Source organism: Typopeltis vanoorti, chromosome 15 (genome assembly GCF_054136105.1).
Source record: "Typopeltis vanoorti isolate ZY-2024b chromosome 15, IOZ_Tvanoo_1.0, whole genome shotgun sequence".
NCBI classification, from domain to species: Eukaryota; Metazoa; Arthropoda; class Arachnida; order Uropygi; family Thelyphonidae; genus Typopeltis; species Typopeltis vanoorti.
Genome location: NC_143563.1, coordinates 79,729,215 through 79,749,364, shown reverse-complemented (window position 1 = coordinate 79,749,364; position 20,150 = coordinate 79,729,215). Strand labels below are relative to the sequence as shown.

The window sequence follows — 20,150 nt, the reverse complement described above, 5'->3', positions numbered from 1 at the left end:
TCATTGTTTAAAGAATTCAACTATAGGTTGTGTCTTGCAGTAGACCTGTGTTTGTAGAGCTCTGAAAGCAAGTTTAGAAAAAATAGTGATATTAGTTTAAAAAAAAGTATTAAAACTAGATCATATTATAATGTTAATTAGTTAACATTTTTATTTAAATATAGTTAATATTGTCTTTCTGCACAGTAAGTTACATAGTCTGATACATGCTGATGCCAAGCAAAACAGTAGTGCTCACGGCATCATTGTTTAAAGAATTCAACCAGAGGGACTCAGTGCATAAAGGACTCCAAGACTGATGTAACTAATTACCAATTGATCAGCAGTCGTAGTCAAGGTTCTGGAGAAGTTGGTCAAGAGCAAAATACATGAATGGATAGGCAGAAATGGGATACTAATATAATACACTGACAGCTGAATTGGATAAGCTTAATGGGTTTACAGTGATACTGCTGGACTTTGCAAAAGCCTTTGACAAGAGCACATTGGGATGGATATAAAGTTGCTGAAGTATAAGATGGTGGTTGATGCAGAAATATCAGAGAATAGTTTATTCAGGAGTAGTGTCCAGTGATAGAACAGAGCTCTGTGATAGTAGCTGCCTAAGAACAGAGACCTGTGACTTGCCACAGATCTCTGTTCTTAGGCAGTTACTATCACAGACTATTATTTAATTTGTACATTAATGATATAGAAGAGGATGTGAGAGGAACTATTCAGTTGTTTGCCAATGATGCAAAATTTGTTAGTTAATAAAGATGTTAAGATTTTACAGAATGATTTAGATAGACTGGCAGTCTGGACTAAGCAAATGTATGTGAGTCTAATGTGGCCAAGTATAAGTTTATGCATTTTGGGATGAAAAGATTATGAGCTGTGTACCACATTGATGGAACTGTACTCCAGGAAATTGATGAAGCCAGAAATTTTGAGGATGTTAGTGGATAAGAGTTAAAGCTTAGTGGGCATAGTGGGTACAGATGGTAACGTTAATGATACTTGAGAAAAAAATATTAAAAAGAAGAAGAAATGTGTATTGTATGAAACTACTAGTGCTCCATAATCAGGTGAGAACTTAATTTCTTATAAACATGTGTATTCTAAAGTGCAGATATATTGATCTCTTTCCTTCTTTGATAATGTATCAAAGAAATATAGCAGAATAGATCTACATTTCAGAATACAGGTCTTTATAAGAAATTAAATCTTCATCTGATTATGGGACACAATACTTTTAATATACTTTTTTTATTTTTTTTATATTTTTATATATTTATTTATTTATATTTTTTAATCAGTAGGCTGTCAATACAGAGTTATATTTTGGTAGTCCTGTAGGTAGCAGTTCACTGAGTGGTTGAAGTAATGTGGGAGTGAGAGAGAGATGGCAGCTGAGGTCTTAGGTGTGAATGAAGAGGAGTAGTAATAGTTGCACTGGGATTTTGAGGGCCATGGTGTGGGTTTAACTGATAGTGTAGATTACCTAAGAAGTATAAAATAGAAATAGTGTGTGTTATTTTAGTTATGGAATAGCTTTCAGAAACTTTTATAACATTATAAAGTTTTAAGGCAGTCCTTGTTTAGGTTGCTTAAGTGTGGAGAGGGATTTTGATTGCTCCTGAGTCTTCCTCAAAATATCTCTTATGTTAATATGTACCTTTGTTTAAGGTTAATTTAATTTGTGACAGTTACCCAATTCACAAGATTTGATGTATCTGATTTATTATAGCACTTACCTAACATAATCTTTGTCTGATGTCAGCCTGTTTGATCATTTTACCCATAGTGCAGTGAGCAGTTTCCTCTCCCTCCTCATTTTTATTATTAACGATCTTTTGTGATGTAAATTATTGCAGTGACTTAAGGTTATGATTACATGTCTGCTGTTGTATGGCCAAATGATTACTACACCATATATATACATGCTGTACCCCATCTGATATTTCAGAAATGAAAGTGGGAAGAGCCTGTTGCTGTGTCATCTTTTTTTTTTTTGAGATAGTATGTTATTCCAGTCTCACTACCTCCCAGACCAGAAGATTTGTCTTCTGATTCTGATTTGTTGAAAGATTTTTTAACTGCTTTCAACACAGAGTTATATGCTTGCTCTCATCTGATCACATTTCTAATATGAGCTGAATATAACAAGAAAGCATTTTCTCATCAATAGCAATAAGTTTAACAGTATTAATTAGGTTCTAAAATTATGTCCCTATCTAAACTGAGTGGAAACCCTATTTCTGGATCCATAACATTGCCATTGAAACATCCAATAAATAATGCCCAATGGTGATAAAGCAAAACCTTAAAAACACCCTATAGTACCTCCCCTCAGAATTGACAATCTGGCTCATTACTGCAAAATAGTGATTTTGTTACAGAAGCATACCTGATACATTTATTGCACATACAGATACAGTAGACTACCATTTATCTGACTTTCAAAATGGTGACCCTTCAATTAGCCAACCCTTGCATGTTAATTGACTTCTGGTAGAGCACTATAAAATTATACTTCAGTTATCAGAACTTAAGTTTCAATAATTGAATGATTGGATATACAGTAGATTACTGTATATATCCAATCATTACTGTATATAGATATACTGTTAGCTGAGGAAATATCTGTAGTAAATCAGGTATTTCAGATTATGTAATGAATACCCTTCATAGAATTAAGTGAAAAAGCATTAAAGCAAACATAGCTTAATTTAGTAAACACATAACTAAATTTTGACATGTAAGACCACCCAAGGAAGTTGCAAACACAATCAGAAACACTCACCTAATATTTAGGTTTTACAAATATAGTTAGCATCTCTGTAACAATCACAATAGATTCTCCCTCCTCCCCCACTTCATTTCGATTATATCCTTTTACCATAGTGAATGCAATCTGGCTGAGTAGTTAGGTCCTGACATTATACCTCTTCCCCCCCCCCCACCCCAACACTTGTTCTTCAGAATCCAACGTCAGAATTTAGGGGGGGGGATAGATAAAATGTTGAGATTTAGGGGGGTTGCCAATATTTAATGTTGGGATAATAGTTAATATTCCAAATAACCAACACATTGGAATTCTTTACCATCATGCAATATTAGAGGTAAAAACAATATAATAAATTTAGTTTAATCCTTTATCCAAGTGTGAGCAAACAAAGTTTGCACCTGAAAGTATCTTCAGGACTGGGGTAAAGTGGTACAACACCGGGCAACTCCTTGCAAAGGTGGAGCAAGCTACCAACATTCCTATCTCAGTATCTCCCATAATGCAAAACACATCTCCTTGCGGATATGCATAATCTTATGCACTAAGGGAAGGGACACTACCCAGACTAGCTTCGACCTTTATTGAGGTCTCTTCAGTGGGAGCCAGGCCCAAGTGGAGGAGATACCAGGCAGAAGCATTAGCAAGGTCATCTCTACTTATAGGAGTTGCCAAACAGTGTGCCACCTTTTTATTAAATTACTCTGGATTTAGAGAAAGATGTTGAAAGTTTATTTTTCACTTGGTTAGACTATAATAAATTTAGTTTAATCCTTTATTCAAGTGTGAGCAAACAAAGTTTGCGCCTGAAAGTATCTTCAGGACTGGGGTAAGGTAGTACAACACCAGGCAACTCATTGCAAAGGTGGAGCAAGCTAACATCACTCCTATCTCAGTATTTCCCATAATGCAAAATGCTTCTGCCTGGTATCTCCACTTGGGCCTGGCTCCCACTGAAGAGACCTCAATAAAGGTCAAAACTAGTCTGGGTAGTGGCCCTTCCCTTAATGCATAACATTATACATATCTGCAAGGAGATGTGTTTTGCATTATGGGAGATACTGAGATAGGAGTGATGTTAGCTTGCTCCACCTTTGCAATGAGTTACCTGGTGTTGTACTACCTTACCCCAGTCCTGAAGATACTTTAAGGTGCAAACTTTGTTTGCTCACACTTGGATAAAGGATTAAACTAAATTTATTATAGTCTAACCAAGTGAAAAATAAACTTTCAGTAAAAACAATATATGTGCTTTGAAATCAAAACTATCTCCTTTAATGAAGTTCAGAACTATCTGTGTATAGTCTATTGTGCACTGAAGTGCCATTAAATTAGGGCTGGGTGATGCTATGCAAATTTTGTACCGCAACTCCAGCATTTGTGTACATGTGTGGTCAAAACTGTGATTATACTTAGTTATCAGTGTTGGCTTCTCCAAGCATTCATTGCAAGAAGCGTAATGGGAAAGGTGCGGGATTTAAATGCATTTGACAGAGGGAGGATAATAGGTGCCCGATGGATGAGTCACTTGATCTCTGAAATTGCCAACAAACTCGGATTTTCTTGTATGACAGTTTCAAGAGTGTTCTGGGAATATGAAAATTCCAGCAAAAAAACAAGCACCTGAACAAACTGCAAAGGGCAACCAATCTTGAATGATAGTGGTCTTCGTTGTCTGATTTGCATCATACAAATGATAGGGGCCAAACATTATCTCAGATCATCTTTCATCTGAACGAGGGTTCCAACTAGAAAGTCAGTGTAAGGACTGTGCAACGTTCACTTCACTGTCTCAGCTTTGGGAGCTGCTGACCTATAAGAGTTCCACTTCCAATGGCATGAGAGTGGGCTGTGAACACCTTGTCTGGGCTAAATAACATTGAAAATGGATAATTGTCAATTGCTGACGTGTAGAATGGAGTGATGAATTGTGATTTAAACTTCACAGCACCGATGGGAGACTGAGGATATGGCGCCATCCCCATGAAGCCATGGATCCTGCATATCAGGTTGGAACTGCACAAGCTGGTGGTGACTCAGTGATGGCCTGGGGTGTCTTTGTTTGGGGCATTTGGTAAGTGTACCAATGACTCTCAATGCATCCAGGTAAGTGGAACTCATGGCCGACCATTTACACCCATTTATGTCCATCATGCATCCAATGGAGATGTCATCTACTAGTAAGACAACTGTTCATCTCACAGGTCTGGAACCAAGCAGTAGCCTGCCTGGTTCCAGGAGCATTTTGTTGATTTTGAAATAATGAAGTGGCCACCTAGAAGCCTTGATTTAACTCCCATCGAAAATCTTTAGGATACCATCGAGCAGAGTGTTCGGGCTCATGTCCTATCACTGCCGAAGTTGAGCAAATTCTGGAGAGCTCTGGAGGATGCATGGGTCACCGTATCTGTGAAATTCAGATACGGTGACCACCACGCAAGGACTCCACCGCTTGTGGAGTCCTTGCCTTGTCAAGTAATGGCTGTTATCAGGGGGATCCAACAAGTTACTAGATAGCTATCCCTAATTCATTGGCACTTCAGTGTCAAAGTGTATGCATATTCTTGTAGAAAGTCTTAGAAAGTCTCAGCATACACTAGAAATATAAATTAAATCAACTATTAAAGTTGATTTAATTTATATTTCTAGTGTACGCTGTCATTTCCTTAAGTATTTAGTTATCGTGTATGCATATTGTATAGTCTATTGTATATATCTATAGTACCAACTATTATGTTATAAAGATTGGTTATATTACAAAGAATCCGTTTTTTTTTTTTTAAATTAAAAAATATATATATCCTGTTTATATATCTTTTAATATATACCTAGGTGTAACGATATGATATGAATTATGAGGTAGTTGTATTGTAAAGGCATTTTATAGCAGATGAGACTTCATGTTAAGATTATTTTCTTGAATTGATCTGTTTTTTTCAAATTAATTTATGAGAAAGTGCTTCAGCTGGGTAAATGTTTATTCTTAGATTCTGTCAAACTTGAGTATTGCAACAGAACAACTGACAACAACAAAAAAATGGATACACTTCTATCTTTGGAGGAAATGCCAACTAGGTTTTTAGATGTCATGTTATTAGTTTAATGGAGCATTGACAGCACTAAGCAAGGATAAAAACAAATTTTAATGCTTCCACTATTTACTCTCAGTCACTGAGACATCTTCAGGGAATACAAATAACACTTTGTAACCCACACAGAAAAACGACACAATACTCATTGAAACACGTGGGTGATTCTAAAGTCCTATCTAGGTGGGACATCCTCTATGTGTGTGTTTGTAGGCAGATGTAAACTTGGACCTCTGACAATTATTGTTTCCCAAATTTTGCGAAGTTTTATGCATGTATTTGTTTAAATTAGGTTGATTTCTGTGTGCTGCTGTAGATTCCAAAAACAGTCTTTTCTTTTTAAATTTACTATGATTGAGCATGGTGGTTTTCTTCCAGAAGCCTCTGTGAGTTGTATCCAGTACGTGGTCTGCAAGATAATTTAGTCATGATTGCATATGTAAGATTTGTGTTCATCTAAATGGATGGTAGCTGATCTACCTGTCTTTCCAAAGTAAGCCAGCTTGCAGGAACAAGGTACTTTATATACTGTAGGTACTGAGAGAGGAGGGAGCTGATCTTTGGTAGAATGGATAAAGGTAGCAAGTGTAGCTGTATTCAGTGAATGTGACAAAATATTGGAAGCAGTAAAATTAGTTTTAATCTTTTCTTATAGCTGTCAGTACTCTAATAAGACTACAACATGATGTCCTCCCAGCACTTAAGCCTTAACACACAGATTTTTAGGTGATGCCTGGCATATTGAAGAGCTGAAGTGATTGCGCTAGTGCAGGATCTGAAGCTGCCATAACTAGTGATCCTGCTCTAGAGCAGGATATCTGGATAACATCTTGCAAGATCATACTGAAAATGCTATAGGGTTCCAGAATCTCCCCTCTCCCTCCTCCTCCTCCCACTTTTAAAACACAATTGTAAATAGGTGGAAGCATATCTAGGGGCTTCCATTCAGCTGGCTGACTGACTGACAGATATCAAAAAGTGATATAAGGGGATGTGAGTCTGCAAGATTTAAGGTAATGAATTGTGTACCACAAGGATCAGTGCTTAGTCCATTATTATTCAATCTATACCTTAATGATATTGGGAAGGAATTGACAAGCAACATACAGCTATTTGCTTATGATGCAAAGATGGGTAGGGTAATCAGGAATGCTGCTGTTATGCACTACTTGCAGAATGATTTGAATAGGCTAGAATTTTGGGCATGGGAAAATGGATGTCAGTTTAATATCAGTAAATGTAAAGTCATTCACCTTGGCGTGATTAGATATCCAGTGTTGTATTATATTGGTGGGATTATGCTTGAAGAAACTGATGAGGCTAGGGATCTTGGAGTGTTAGTAGATAGGAAGTTGAAGTTCAGGGTTCGTGTAGCAAAGATTGCAAATACAATACAGCTAAAAGATAATTGCAATGATGAAACGAACATTCACATGTAAAGTTAAGAATGTCGTTTTGCCTCTTTACAAGGCCTTGATAAAACCTCACTTGGACTATTGTGCACAGGTCTGGTCTCCTGATTTCCATTGTGATTAAGAGAGAGAGTGCAAAGGAGAGTGTTAAAAATGATATCAGGATTATGGAATACTGATTATGAAGACAGATTGAGAATTTGTAGACTGCACACACTACCAAACAGGAGAAAGAGGGGCGATACGATTGAGACGTACAAACTTCTAAAAGGGTCATACAGAATTTCAGTTGATGGAATTTTTCAATTTATGGAGGGTGGGAAAAAGACAAGAGAACATCTTTGGAAGCTGAGAATGAATGCCACTAAGAAAGGGGTGAGGGCTAAATTTTTCTCTCATAGGGTGGTGTATGATTGGAATGGATTGCCATTGGATGTTGTGAATGCAAGCAGTGTGAATGAATTTAAGAATAAATATGATAGCTGGTGCGTGAGTATGTGGTCTTCCTCGATGAGTCCCTGACTCCCTGGAGGTCTTAATAATAATAATAATAATAATTTTCTTAGCTAGATTATGTCTGGGTCTGAATATAGCAGTATTTTGGGGACCTGTGAACTTGATCAGTGTCCTTTTCACTATTGTGTTTTAGAAGTGGGGGGGGATGAGGAGGAGGGGGGGATTCTGGGTCCCTATTGCATTTTTAGTGTGATTTTGTAAGATGTTATCCAGATATCCTACTCTAGAGCAGGATATCTGGAAAGGAGACTATGCTTTTGTCCTCATATTGCATGCACCTTCTCATTAACTCATTTCACTCATTTTTATTACTAATTCTATGAATGGCATTATAATCAGTACATTGATATTGTGGATTAAAAAAAATAATAAAAATATGCAAAACACAGTACAGCTAGGTCACAATTAATGCAAGCTCAAATAATGTGATATTCGATTATTTAATGTGAATCAAAATTCAGTTAATGCAAGGGCATATGTATGAAGATTTAAAGAAAGAGAAAACAGATCAGTGTATCCTGCTAAAATATTATGAAAAACAATGAAGATGTTTTCATCATTGTTAGCTTACCTTTAGGAATGATATTTAGAATTTTTTTTTTTTTGTTTTTATTTTGCTCTATACTCTGCAACTTTGTTAATAATAAATTTAAATTATAAATAAAAGTATATATATTTTTATCCTTTATTTCACTAATAAACATATAAAAACGTATGTTTAAAATTTTTGTTGCCTATTTTCTTGACCTGAAATCAGTTACCATGTTTTACATATAATTATAAATTTGAATAGCACAGATCAAAATAATGATACCGCTTCATTCAATTCGTTATCCATACTAATCGAGACCTAGCTGACTAAAGATATAAGTAGGAAACAAAATTGATTTTTTATGCAACTGCTAACTGCATACCTACGATATGTGTAATGAGATCATGTGTCTTTTTTTGAGTTTGTAGGCATGTACTCTTTTTTTGTGTATGCCATACCCATCCTTTTTTGTTCCAGAAAATGACATTTAAAAAAAAAAAGTGTGCATACATGAAAGATTTACCATCTCCTTATTAGTAAATGAAGCATTGATTATGATAACCTTACTGCAACAATATTTGATGTATATTGGGGCAAGACTCACTTTAGTGATTTTTTACAAATAATGCTTGTAGCTTATGGCTGTTGATTTCTCTTAGCAGAAATGCATGACAGAATAAAAAATACCGTAGCATAGATTAATGTTCACAATTAACACTTAGTTATCCGAAGTGAGATCATAACATTATGCAAAAATTTTATTTTACATATTGTTGAGCAATGTATGTTCATGTTCATTTCTCTAATTTTCCTCACAACTCTCATTATTATCACCATACTCTCCATAGTGTCAGCAGACTTATCATGGGAGATTCATCCAGCTGACAACATATTTGTCATACTAGTGTTAAATCCTCAATACTTCCTGCATAAACAACATGTTCTGGTAACGTGTTCCATTCAACCACGATTTTCTATGTAAAAAATCTACTCCTCACACTCCTCTTCACCACTTTTACACAACTTCCAGGGTTCTTCCAGCCTCTGGTTCTTCTTCTTTTGCCTTCTACTCTTTTTATAATCCCTCTGGATTAATCTGATAAAAATCCCCTCACTAACTTAAGTGTCTCTATCATATCACCTCTTTTCCTCCTGTCCACCAAACTCTGTAATTCACATTTCTTTAACCTCTCTTAATAGTCAACATACCACAGCCCTCGTGTTGTGTAATCACTCTTTTATGTGATCTCTGGTCTTTGATAAGTTGGTTTATTTCTAACTTCAGAGCATAAGTTAAAATCAATATGAACACCATGTTTTACACTATTAGTTTAAGCTAATTTCTTTCTTATTTCACATTTTCAAAATTAAGTATGAAAATAGATAACCAAATCTGTTCCATTAACTCTTTTCATGTTTAATTTGTCACCTTCAATAAAAATTGTTCCTATTAAATAGTTGAAGTGGTTTACTTGTTCATATATAGCTTCTCCATTGAAAATGCAATGATATTTCCATGTTTCCACCAGTCTTCAGTCTTATTTTTAATTAATTTATTTATTTTGCTGATTTTCATATCAAATTTGTTACAACGGTCCTTGAAGACCTTGTGGTTTATTTAGGATGATAACAATATCTACGTTAAATAATTTATGCAGATAATACTACTATCTCTGATTTTGATATCAGGCCTAATGCGATCCTTCATAATGTGATCTATAAACAATTTTCTTCTACTCCATTTCTAACTGCTGACTGTATTGCCATCTTTAATATCCATATAATTGCATTGCAGTGTAACAGCTTTTCTCTTTGTGCCTTATCATATGTCTTTTTCAGATCTACAAAAATTAAATCCTTGTTATAATTCTGCGATTGCTTGATTGTTATTATTTGTCATAAAGTAAAAAATCAGGTCCTGACAACTCTTGTGTGATTTTCTAATTTGTTCTTCCCCGCTTTTTTTATTTTTTATTTATTTTTATTTTTTTTTTAGCCCACAAATTTTCTTAGCCTCTTTATAATAGTGAGGCTAAGAAAAATTCTAAATCTTCAGCTGAATTTCCCTTTTTTATAGATGGACATTATAAGAACTATATTCCAGTCACCCAGAATTCTGTCTCCTGACTAGTTCTTTTGACTAATGCAATGAATCCTTTAGACCTCCATATTTGAGTATTTCACTTGAGTAGCATCTTCTCTGGCTACCTTTCCACATTTCAGATTTTTGAGAGTTTTTATTCTATCTCCTATAATATAATACTCCAATGTACTTTTCATTTAATTTCTCTAAAATACTTTTTATCGTTCTTTAGTCACTGCTTATTTAACAGTCTTTCAAAGTAATTACTGGAGGCATTTAGAAGAACACCTTATACTCAGTTTTTATGTCACTTTATCATCTCTGATTCCTGTTATTCATTTTTAAACTTTGGAGCTGAACATCTATCCTGTGTCCATGTGTAAACAGAAGGTTACACAAAATTACATGGAACAGTGTGTTTTTATGGCAGTACCAGTACCCTCTGTTTCCCAAAATAGCCATTTGATGAAAAGAAAAGTATAATTTTTTATTTCAAAATATTAGTATCAAAGAAAGCAGGAGACATACTTTCTTTTCCATTTTAAGTAAGGGTCAAAAAGTATATCAGTTGCACTGTGCCTCCAGAACAAGGGGTTATATTTTGTCATGTATGCATACTAATATTGATAGTCATTTGTATAAAAGTAACAGTATGTTTTATAGAAGTTTAAGTTCTAAATATATTTGTGAATATTATTTGTAGAGTCCAGCTGAAAGAGGCATTGGCATCCAAATTTTAGAGAGTATGTACAGGTTTACATTAGGATCCATTGCTGGAGGTAAGTAACATTTACACTTACTACTAGCTTTTAATATTAGCAAATTCCAAGCAATATTTGTTTGATAATTCAGTAAATATCATGAATGAAATGCAGACTATTTTACTTACTTTCACATTCAAATTATTATTGTTCATGTGTTCAATAGTGGAAAGTGTGAGGGCAAACAGTTCAGTCTCCTGCATTGTTTGCACTGTTAGCATTTTTTGAACTATAATGCAATGATTTAAGGGAAAAAAGATGAGTTTTGATATTAATTATTAATAATTTATATAACTTCAGCATAAATTTTAATCTGGTTTGGTTTTGATTGAGTATATGTTTGCGTGCATGTAGAAGTTTGAAGTACTTTTCCAGTGTGCTTTGTGTATTGTTCGTTTTCCTTCTGTTAGCAATGGCAGCTGCTGTACTGCTGCATATTAATTCATTGCCTCCTCCTGCCCATCACCATTTAAATATCACATTTTGTGAACTATAATGCATGATTTTTGTAGCATCTCCTTCACCTGTGGTATATACACTTCCTGTTATTTGTAAATGAGGAAGGTAAGGTATGTGGGAGTGCATGTTTGCATGAAATGTGGACAGTGAGAGGAGTTGCATAATCTCAATACAAGTATTGAGATTGCACAACTCCTTACTTATTTAACATTACTTAGTGCCATTGCCGCCACTGATACCTGAGGGTTTCAGTGGCATTGATGGCACAAAGGAAACGTGCTTGCTAGGAGAGAGTTATGAGTGGCTTGATCTAGGGGGGGGGGGGAGGCTTGTGAGCCATCAGCCAGTGATGGGCTTGATATTAGCTAGTGTGACTAGAGATATGAAAGATCTGAAGGATGGTACTAACTATGTCAATAAATCTTGAGTGAAGGTGGGATGCTTGGAGAGGGATTAAAAGAGAAAGTGGAGGGTTTTTAAAATGAATTGACTAGTGTGAAAGGAGAGATTAGAAGACTAGAAAAGCTAGCTGATGAGAGACAAGGAAAAAAATGTGAGAGAAAGTTATGCGAATCAAAAAAATGAGAGGAAATAGGCAAACCAGAGAATGAGAGAAAGTTGAGTCAGTACATGAGTAAAAGAAAACAAGATAAGAGGAAGGCAGATAAGTGGAAGAGCAAGGAGAAAGAATATTGGAGGCAAAAGAGTGAGGGATGCAGGCGAACAAGGAATGAATGGATCTGTGAGGGCAGTGATTTATGGAAATTCAATGATTTATGGTGTGCAGAATAGAATGTAAGAGGAGTGCTTGCCTGGGGTAATGACAGGGTATGTATATGGCAGTAAAGCAAGGCAAGAATGTAGATGATGTGATTGTGATGGTTGGTATGTCACTTTATCAGGGGGTGTAAATTGATTGATGAGAGATTTTAGGTTATTGTTAGGAACTATGCAGCAGAAAAATGTGAGAAGGGAAGACAGTGAATGTTTTACCCAGATATGACAATGCACAATTAAGGAGGAGAGCGCATCAGTAATGAATGGCATGATGGTGACGATGTGTAGAAACAGAGGTCTAGTATATCTGGATGCTTGGAGAGCATTTGAGAATGGAAGGAGAGTTCTATGCAAGAGACCAAGTGCATTTGAACATGGAAGGATGTAGGCATCTGGAGAGAGATTGTTGTTTTGGGGATAAGTGTGTTAAGGGAGGGAAAACTAGAGTTGCTAGGGTCGATGGTAGCAAGAGAGGCCTCTTATGGGGATGAGGAGCCTGGATAAATGTATGCTATGTAGCAGAGTCAAGTGGAGTCTAGGGAGAGAAATTATTGGTTCAAGAATGGTAACAATGCATTGATTTCTTTGTACAAATGCCAGAAGTAGCTAGAATAAAGGAAGTTATTATTTTCGTTTCCAAGTTGAGTCAAATTTTATTATTCATATCTGCTGACATTATGCACATATATACTGATGAGAGTACAAGTACATAGATATAAAGGTTACATGTATCTTCATTTCACTAGATTGTGTATGTGTGTGTAAAATTTTGATAACATTCTAATATAGTATTACTGTTTCATAAATTCTGTACTACTTATGTTGGTTTTTTTTGCATTACATTTATGTATATTTATTTACATATATATTTTGCATTTTCCTACACTGATTATCGCATTATGCTTTGGTGCGTACTCTACTGTGCTACAGTATAAATTTAAGGGATTAAATCAAATTATCAAATGTCCAAGATTCATGTGTTTCATGTGTGTGTGTATATATATTACTTTGAGAAGACAGTGACTTTTCTTAAGTATTATTTAATTTAATAATAATAATTATTATTATTATTACTAAGAGAAACCTCCAGGGAGTCAGGGACTCATTGAGGGAGACAACATACTACATATTTATTCTTGAATTCATTCACATTGCTTGCACTCACAACATCCAATGGCAGTCCATTCCAATCACACACCACCCCATGAGAGAAAAATTTAGCCCTCACTCCCTTCCTAGCGGAATTCATTCTCCACTTCCAAGAATGTCCTCTTGTCCTTTCCCCGTCCTCCATAAATTGAAAAATACCATCAACTAAAATCCTATATGACCCTTTCAGAAGTTTGTAAGTCTCAATCATATCACCCCTCTTTCTCCTGTTTGCTACTGTTTGCAGTCTACAAATTCTCAATCTGTCTTCATAATCAGTATTCCACAATACTGATATCATTTTTAACACTCTCCTGCACTCTCTCTACTATATTAGAATCATAGCGGAAACCAGACCTGCACACAGTAGTCCAAGTGAAGTCTTATCAAGGCTTTGTGAAGAGGAAAAATGTCATTCTTATCTTTACATGTGAATGTTTGTTTCATCATTGCAATTATCTTTTGAGTTGTATTTGCAATCTTTGCTACCTTGGCCCCTGAACTTCAACTTCTTGTCTACTAACACTCCAAGATCCTTACCTCATAACTTTCTTCTAGCACAATCTCACCAATATAATACAACATTGGATATCTAATGCCGAAGTTGAATGACTTTACATTTACTGACATTGAACTGATGTCTGTTTTCCCATTCCCACAATTCCAGCCTATTCAAATCATTCTGCAAGTACTGCATACATCATTCCTGATTACCATTCCTATCTTTGCATCATCAGCAAATATCTGTATGTTGCTCTGTCAAATCCTTCTCAATGTCATTAATGTACAGATTGAATAACAGTCGACCAATTCCTGATCCTTGTAGTATACCACTTGTTACCTTAAATCTTGCAGACTTGCATCTCCTGTATACCACTTCTTGATATCTGACAGTCAGCCTCCTCTTATACATGCTAATATTCTATAACCCAAATGCATATTCTCCAATTTATGCAACAGTCTACCATGCTGTATTCTGTCAAAAGTCTTAGCAAAATCCAAAAGTATCATGTTTTATCCATTCCCCTTGCCTAGTTCAATGATAACATTGTTATAGAATGTGAGCAAGTTGCAAAAACATTACCTTCTCTTAGTAAACCCATGTTGCTCATTATTGCAAAGTAGAGATTCACTGTCAACCCATTTCTGAATGTGAGCCCTAACCAATTTTTCCAAAATCTTCACCACCACTCTTGAGATACTAATTGGCCAATAGTTAGATACATTGGTCTTTGCACCACTCTTGTGTAATGGAATCACTATACATTTTCTTTCCATTTCTACAGAATCTTCCCTGTTCTGAGACTCATATTAGCCTGTTCAAAGGAATAGCCAGTTCAGCTAAACACTCTTTTAGCACATGTGCTAATATCCCATGAGTCCCTATTGCTGAATTCTTATTCAGTTAGTGCAACAGCTCTAATTGCTCATCCAGTCAAGAGGTAGCAGTGAGCTCACTGTTGCATATACCAGGTTGATAGCTTTTAACAAAATGGTCACTCATTACTTCTATTGATATTACTTGCAGCTTATCAATAGAATTCTTGTGGGTTGTCTTTAGCACACAGAGCCAATTTCTTTTCATACTCAGACTTTGCTTTCCGTACAACAGTTGTGACTATTCTAGCCTGCTGCTTATAATTTTCATAACGGATATCATCTCTATGCACAGTATCAATTCCACATCTTCCTTTTCTTACGAATCACTTGCTTAATAAGATTACACATCCATTTGACTACTACCCTATTTATTCTTCGAATTCTCAGGACACATTCTGATATATCATCATTTAAGTGTTGCTTAAATGCTTTCCATGCACTGTTGATATTCTTCCCATCCAGCAACCAATCCCATTCCACTGAACTCAGTATATTCTTCAGTTGGTCATCATTTCCTGCTTTGTAGTTCAGCATGGAACTTTCATAAACTTATTTTCTAAATGGAACATTCATAAACTTAGTCAATTCCCAAGTGAGTACTGTATTATCACTGTGACCAACCAGAGCCAGAATAGTTATGTCTTGAACTGAAATGCCCTGTGACACTATAATCAAATCTAACCCTCCTTGACCTCAAGTTCCTTCTGTCCATGCTGTTAGAAGTTGTCTCACAACAGCTCAATAAATTCATTTTCATTCTTCTCATGAGGTTCTACTGCTACCCAATCAATATTTGGATAGTTAAAGTCTCCCATTATGATTACTCTTTTAGTGCTCATCTTCTCTATTTGGTGATGCATTTCTTCGCTAGCAGCTGATCCACCCAGGTCTATAACAACACCCCACTATGTAATTGATCTTGTTAGATTCCACCTCATTGCTTCAAGCTAACTGCCACATGAAATACTGTTAGTAGTAGTACTGTAATAGGTCTCATCTCTAACTTGATTCAAGTTATCTGATATCATTAGCATAATAATAGTTTAATTATAAAAAAAAAACCTAATAATTATTATGCTCTATATCTGGGGTGTTCAACCCGTCGATCGCGGAGCGATTTTTGGTCGATCTCTTGTGTATTCCTCCTTACTTAATTACAAATTTAATTAAAACTGAAAACAATATTTTATTTATCATTATTTTGTATTATTTTTAATTTGCTTTAAGTGTATTGCTATTGTATATTTATTTTTCGTTAAAATTGTCAAATCAGTCATTTTCTTATAAGTTCGGGTAAATGAAAAAAAATTATGCTCAGGACAGGTACAGTTTGGAAGGGCTTAGGACAGCTCTGTAGCAGGCCAATAGGCCTATACGAAAAAGGAAGAAGAAGTTTTGATACCTTTCAGTACTCTTTCGAGCTCCTCATTAAAATCATCTGTTGTGTAATCATGTGATCTGTATATTACAATAAATGAAATATTATTTTCCTTATTGTGCAGGTGCAGGCATTTGCAAGTGCTCATATGCAAGTTACACTGAGTTAGATTTCTATGATGCATTCCTTGTGAAAATTAAAACTCTACCTGATTTGTTACATGCTCTACAGTTAAAGATTGTGATTTACCCAGGAATAGCAAATATGCTTATCTCTTTTTCTTTGACCCATATCTCAGACAGCGTGATCATATCAGGCCTTGCATCAGTATGCTTCAGCATGACCAGAAGCTCATCCAGATTTTGTCTTAGGCTCTTTATGTTTATATGCAGTGTATAAAAGTTAGTCAGTTTCAGATATAAAGGTTTTCAGGTCTTTCAGTTACTCTAAGTATCTCATTTGTCTATGTCCTCTTCCATTAGAAGCTAATGATACTCAGATCTTCTTTGGTCCTTATTTGGTGTTTGGGTTCAGTTATTCTTTCGTAGAATATTCTACCATTTTTAATCCAAGCAAATTGAAAACTGTTTGCTATCTGGAATTGTTTTACAACATAAGATAATAATGCTCATTAGCATATATTTTAATATCTTCAAATTTATTATTAATGTCTGAAGCTCTAAGTTTATTGTATTCCTTAGCCTTTTTTATCCACATCTCTAGTAACATTGGCTTTCTTTTGTTTTTATTCATTATGGCCACTCAGTGAGCTACAAATCATCCTTATCTTTAGTTTGTAGAATGCTGGAGATTTTGTTCAGAATATTTGGAATATGTTCCATTGACTCTTCTGGAATTCCTACAATTTCAGTATTACTTGTCTTAGATCATGTTTCTAGATTGTTTAGCCTGGATTCAGCATCACTAATATTTTTTTCTGAGTGATTTATTTTCTTTAGTTAATTTTTGGTTTTCTTCTGCTAGGGCTGTCACATTATTCTATAACAGTTCAATAGTTTGTTTGTTTTTTTAAATCCTGGAGCGACTTGCTGTTGCAATCTATAAAGGTTTTGATTTTGTCTCTTATTTTAGAATTATCCTCTTTGATTTCTGTTCCCATTCTCTTTATATTTTTTTGTATTTCTTCTCTGAAAGTAATTGGACGTTCCTTCAGTTCAGTTTGAATTTTACCTTCTGCTATACCTGAAATTTTATCATTTTCAGAGCTGCTATTATTTAGGTTTTCAATTAATTTTTACATCACTCTTGGAAGTTAAGTTACTGTGAGTACATGTTTGGCATTCCTTTTTGATTTTTTCTCTTTAGACATCTTTCTAAATTTGATTCTGAAAAACCTACACACACACACACACACACACAGGGTATTAGTATTCTATAACTGGTAATTAGCTTACGGAATTAACAACACATATAAAGGATATTAATTAAAGACAACTTTAATGAATAACTTCAATATTTCGGCAATGTCACGTTGCCATCTTCAGGAACATACAAATATGGTATGTGCACGCAGGCACTAACAAAAGCAAATGAGGAAGAAGGCAAGAAACTAATATTGTTCCTAAAGTCCTAATGGTGCCATCTGGTAGGCCAAATGGGTTGTCTTGGCCATTGGGCTGAAGTTCTCATAATGTAAGTCTCCCGAATTTCTTGAGGTTTGGAATGTTTTTTAGAGCTGCTGATGATTCCTTGAATAATCTTTCATACTTGAACTTGCTGCAGTTTATTATTTTAGTTTTCTTCCAACGAATTCTATGGCAGGTATCTAAGGCATGGTCTGCCAGCCCAGAGTGGCTGTACTGTGAAACAGATGTAGTCTTTGTGTTCTGAAATCCTGATATTTACTGTCCTGTCTATTTGGCCAAAGTAGGACAATTTGCAGCTGCAAGGGACCTGGTATACACCAGGTAGGTCTATGGGAAGTGGTTGGTCTTTGGTAGAGCGGATAAGGGATGCTAACTTTTTATATGGTCTATAACAAGAAGTCAGGTCATATTTTTTGAGGATATTGGTTATTTTCTCAGAGGTGCCCTGGATGTAGGGGATGGTGATTAGCCTGCCAGAGGGCACTATTAGGACTTTAGGCACAATATTAGTTTCTTGCCTTCTTCCTCATTTGCTTTTGTTAGTGCCTGCGTGAACATACCATATTTTTATGTTCCTGAAGATGGCAACGTGACATTGCCAAAATATTGAAGTTATTCATTAAAGTTGCCTTTAATTAATATCCTTTATATGCATTGTTAATTCCATAAGCTAATTACCAGTTATGTATGACCAACGTATAAGCCTTGCTACTAGTATTCTTGATATACCAGAGAACGTTGTAATAGTTCCTTTTTGCTGATCTTGCAGATTTCTTTAAATTTGTCCTCGCTCGTATTGACCTTGGAGGGGATTACCTTACTTTAAGGTTTTGTCTCTGGTGCTAAAAGGTTGTTCCAGTGGCAGTGATATTATTGTCCTTGGTTTATCCTAATCATTGTCCATCACTCAGTTTTCATCATCGTCATCATCATCAAATTCCTGCCATGTACCCTCAAGGGGTGTACAGGACACTCAGTTTTCACATATTCATATTTCTAGAAATACTTGGGATGGTTGAGTGATTTATGCATCTATTTATTTGACTTGACAAGTAGGATAACTTGAGCATGTTATTAAGTTAATTTAAGCAGAGACACCATTTATAACAATCGAACCCACAGCCTTTTGGCCATGGACATGGATGTTTGTGATTTTCTGTGAAAATACTAGTAGTGGTGTTGGGAGGTATATGGGGTTGTGTAGATGACGATGGTAGTTGCGGTTCGTTGTATAGTCGGTGGATTGAGTGGTGGAAATGGAGAGTTGTAGAGTAGGTGCCCTCCCTCAATGAGTCTTTGGACACCCTGGAGGTGTCAACTAATAATAATAATATACGAGGGTGGTCTGGAAAGTTCCCGGCCTAGACCATAGATCGCAAGTTTTTTTTTATTCTAAGTTGGTACATCTGTCATAAGCATCTATGTGAAATTGCAAGTCATTCTATCAAGTAGTTTGTTTTATAGAGATGTCTGAAGCGAAAGTGTTCTCTGTATCTCTTGAAATGGATAAAATTGAGTATCGTGCAGTTATAAAATTCTTTGTAAAAGAAGGTTGAACACCAAAAGAAATTCATTCAAAGTTCATAAAAGTTTATGGGCACTCTTCTCCTTCGTTTTCAACAATTAAGAAATGGGCTGCCAAGTTTAAACATGACTGTACCAGCCTTGAAGATGATCTGATCCACATCAAGGACTTCCAAAAAGTGAAACACTAGAAATCATTGATCAAGTGCATGATATGGTATGGAATGACCGGTGAGTCAAAGGGCATGAAATTGCTGAGACTATAGGCATTTCAAAAGAACATGTAGGATATATTTTGCATGAAGAAATGCAACTGAAAAAGCTTTGTGCACGATGCAGATCAAAAACGAACTCGCATGAAAATCTCTGAACAGTGCTTGGAGCATTTTAACAAGAATAAAACTGATTTGTGCATTGATTTAATACTATGGATGAGACTTGGATTCACCATTACACACCAGAATCCAAACAGCAGTCAAAACAGTGGACAGAAGCTGGTTTTCAGTGAAAAAGAAGACAAAGTCGGTTCCATCAGCAGGAAAGGTCATGGCATCGGCATTTTGTTTATTAATTATCTTGAAAAGGGTAAAACAATAACTGTGGAATATTATTCCGATCTTTTAACCAGCCTAGACAAAAAAAATTCGTGAGAAAAGACTCGGTTTGCAGAAGAAAAAAATCATCTTTCATCAGGACAATGCACCTGCCCACAAAGG

General features: G+C 35.5%; 1 protein-coding gene across 1 annotated transcript in view; it reads left to right on the top strand.

Moving 5' to 3' along the window:
• aralar1 (calcium-binding mitochondrial carrier protein aralar1) overlaps window positions 1-20,150 on the top strand; it is a 510,219-nt gene that overhangs the window by 321,593 nt on the left and 168,476 nt on the right. The window contains exon 11 of the mRNA XM_090405723.1: window positions 11,103-11,178. Within this exon, the coding sequence (XP_090261849.1) occupies window positions 11,103-11,178 (76 nt within the window). The remainder of the gene's footprint in view (window positions 1-11,102; window positions 11,179-20,150) is intronic.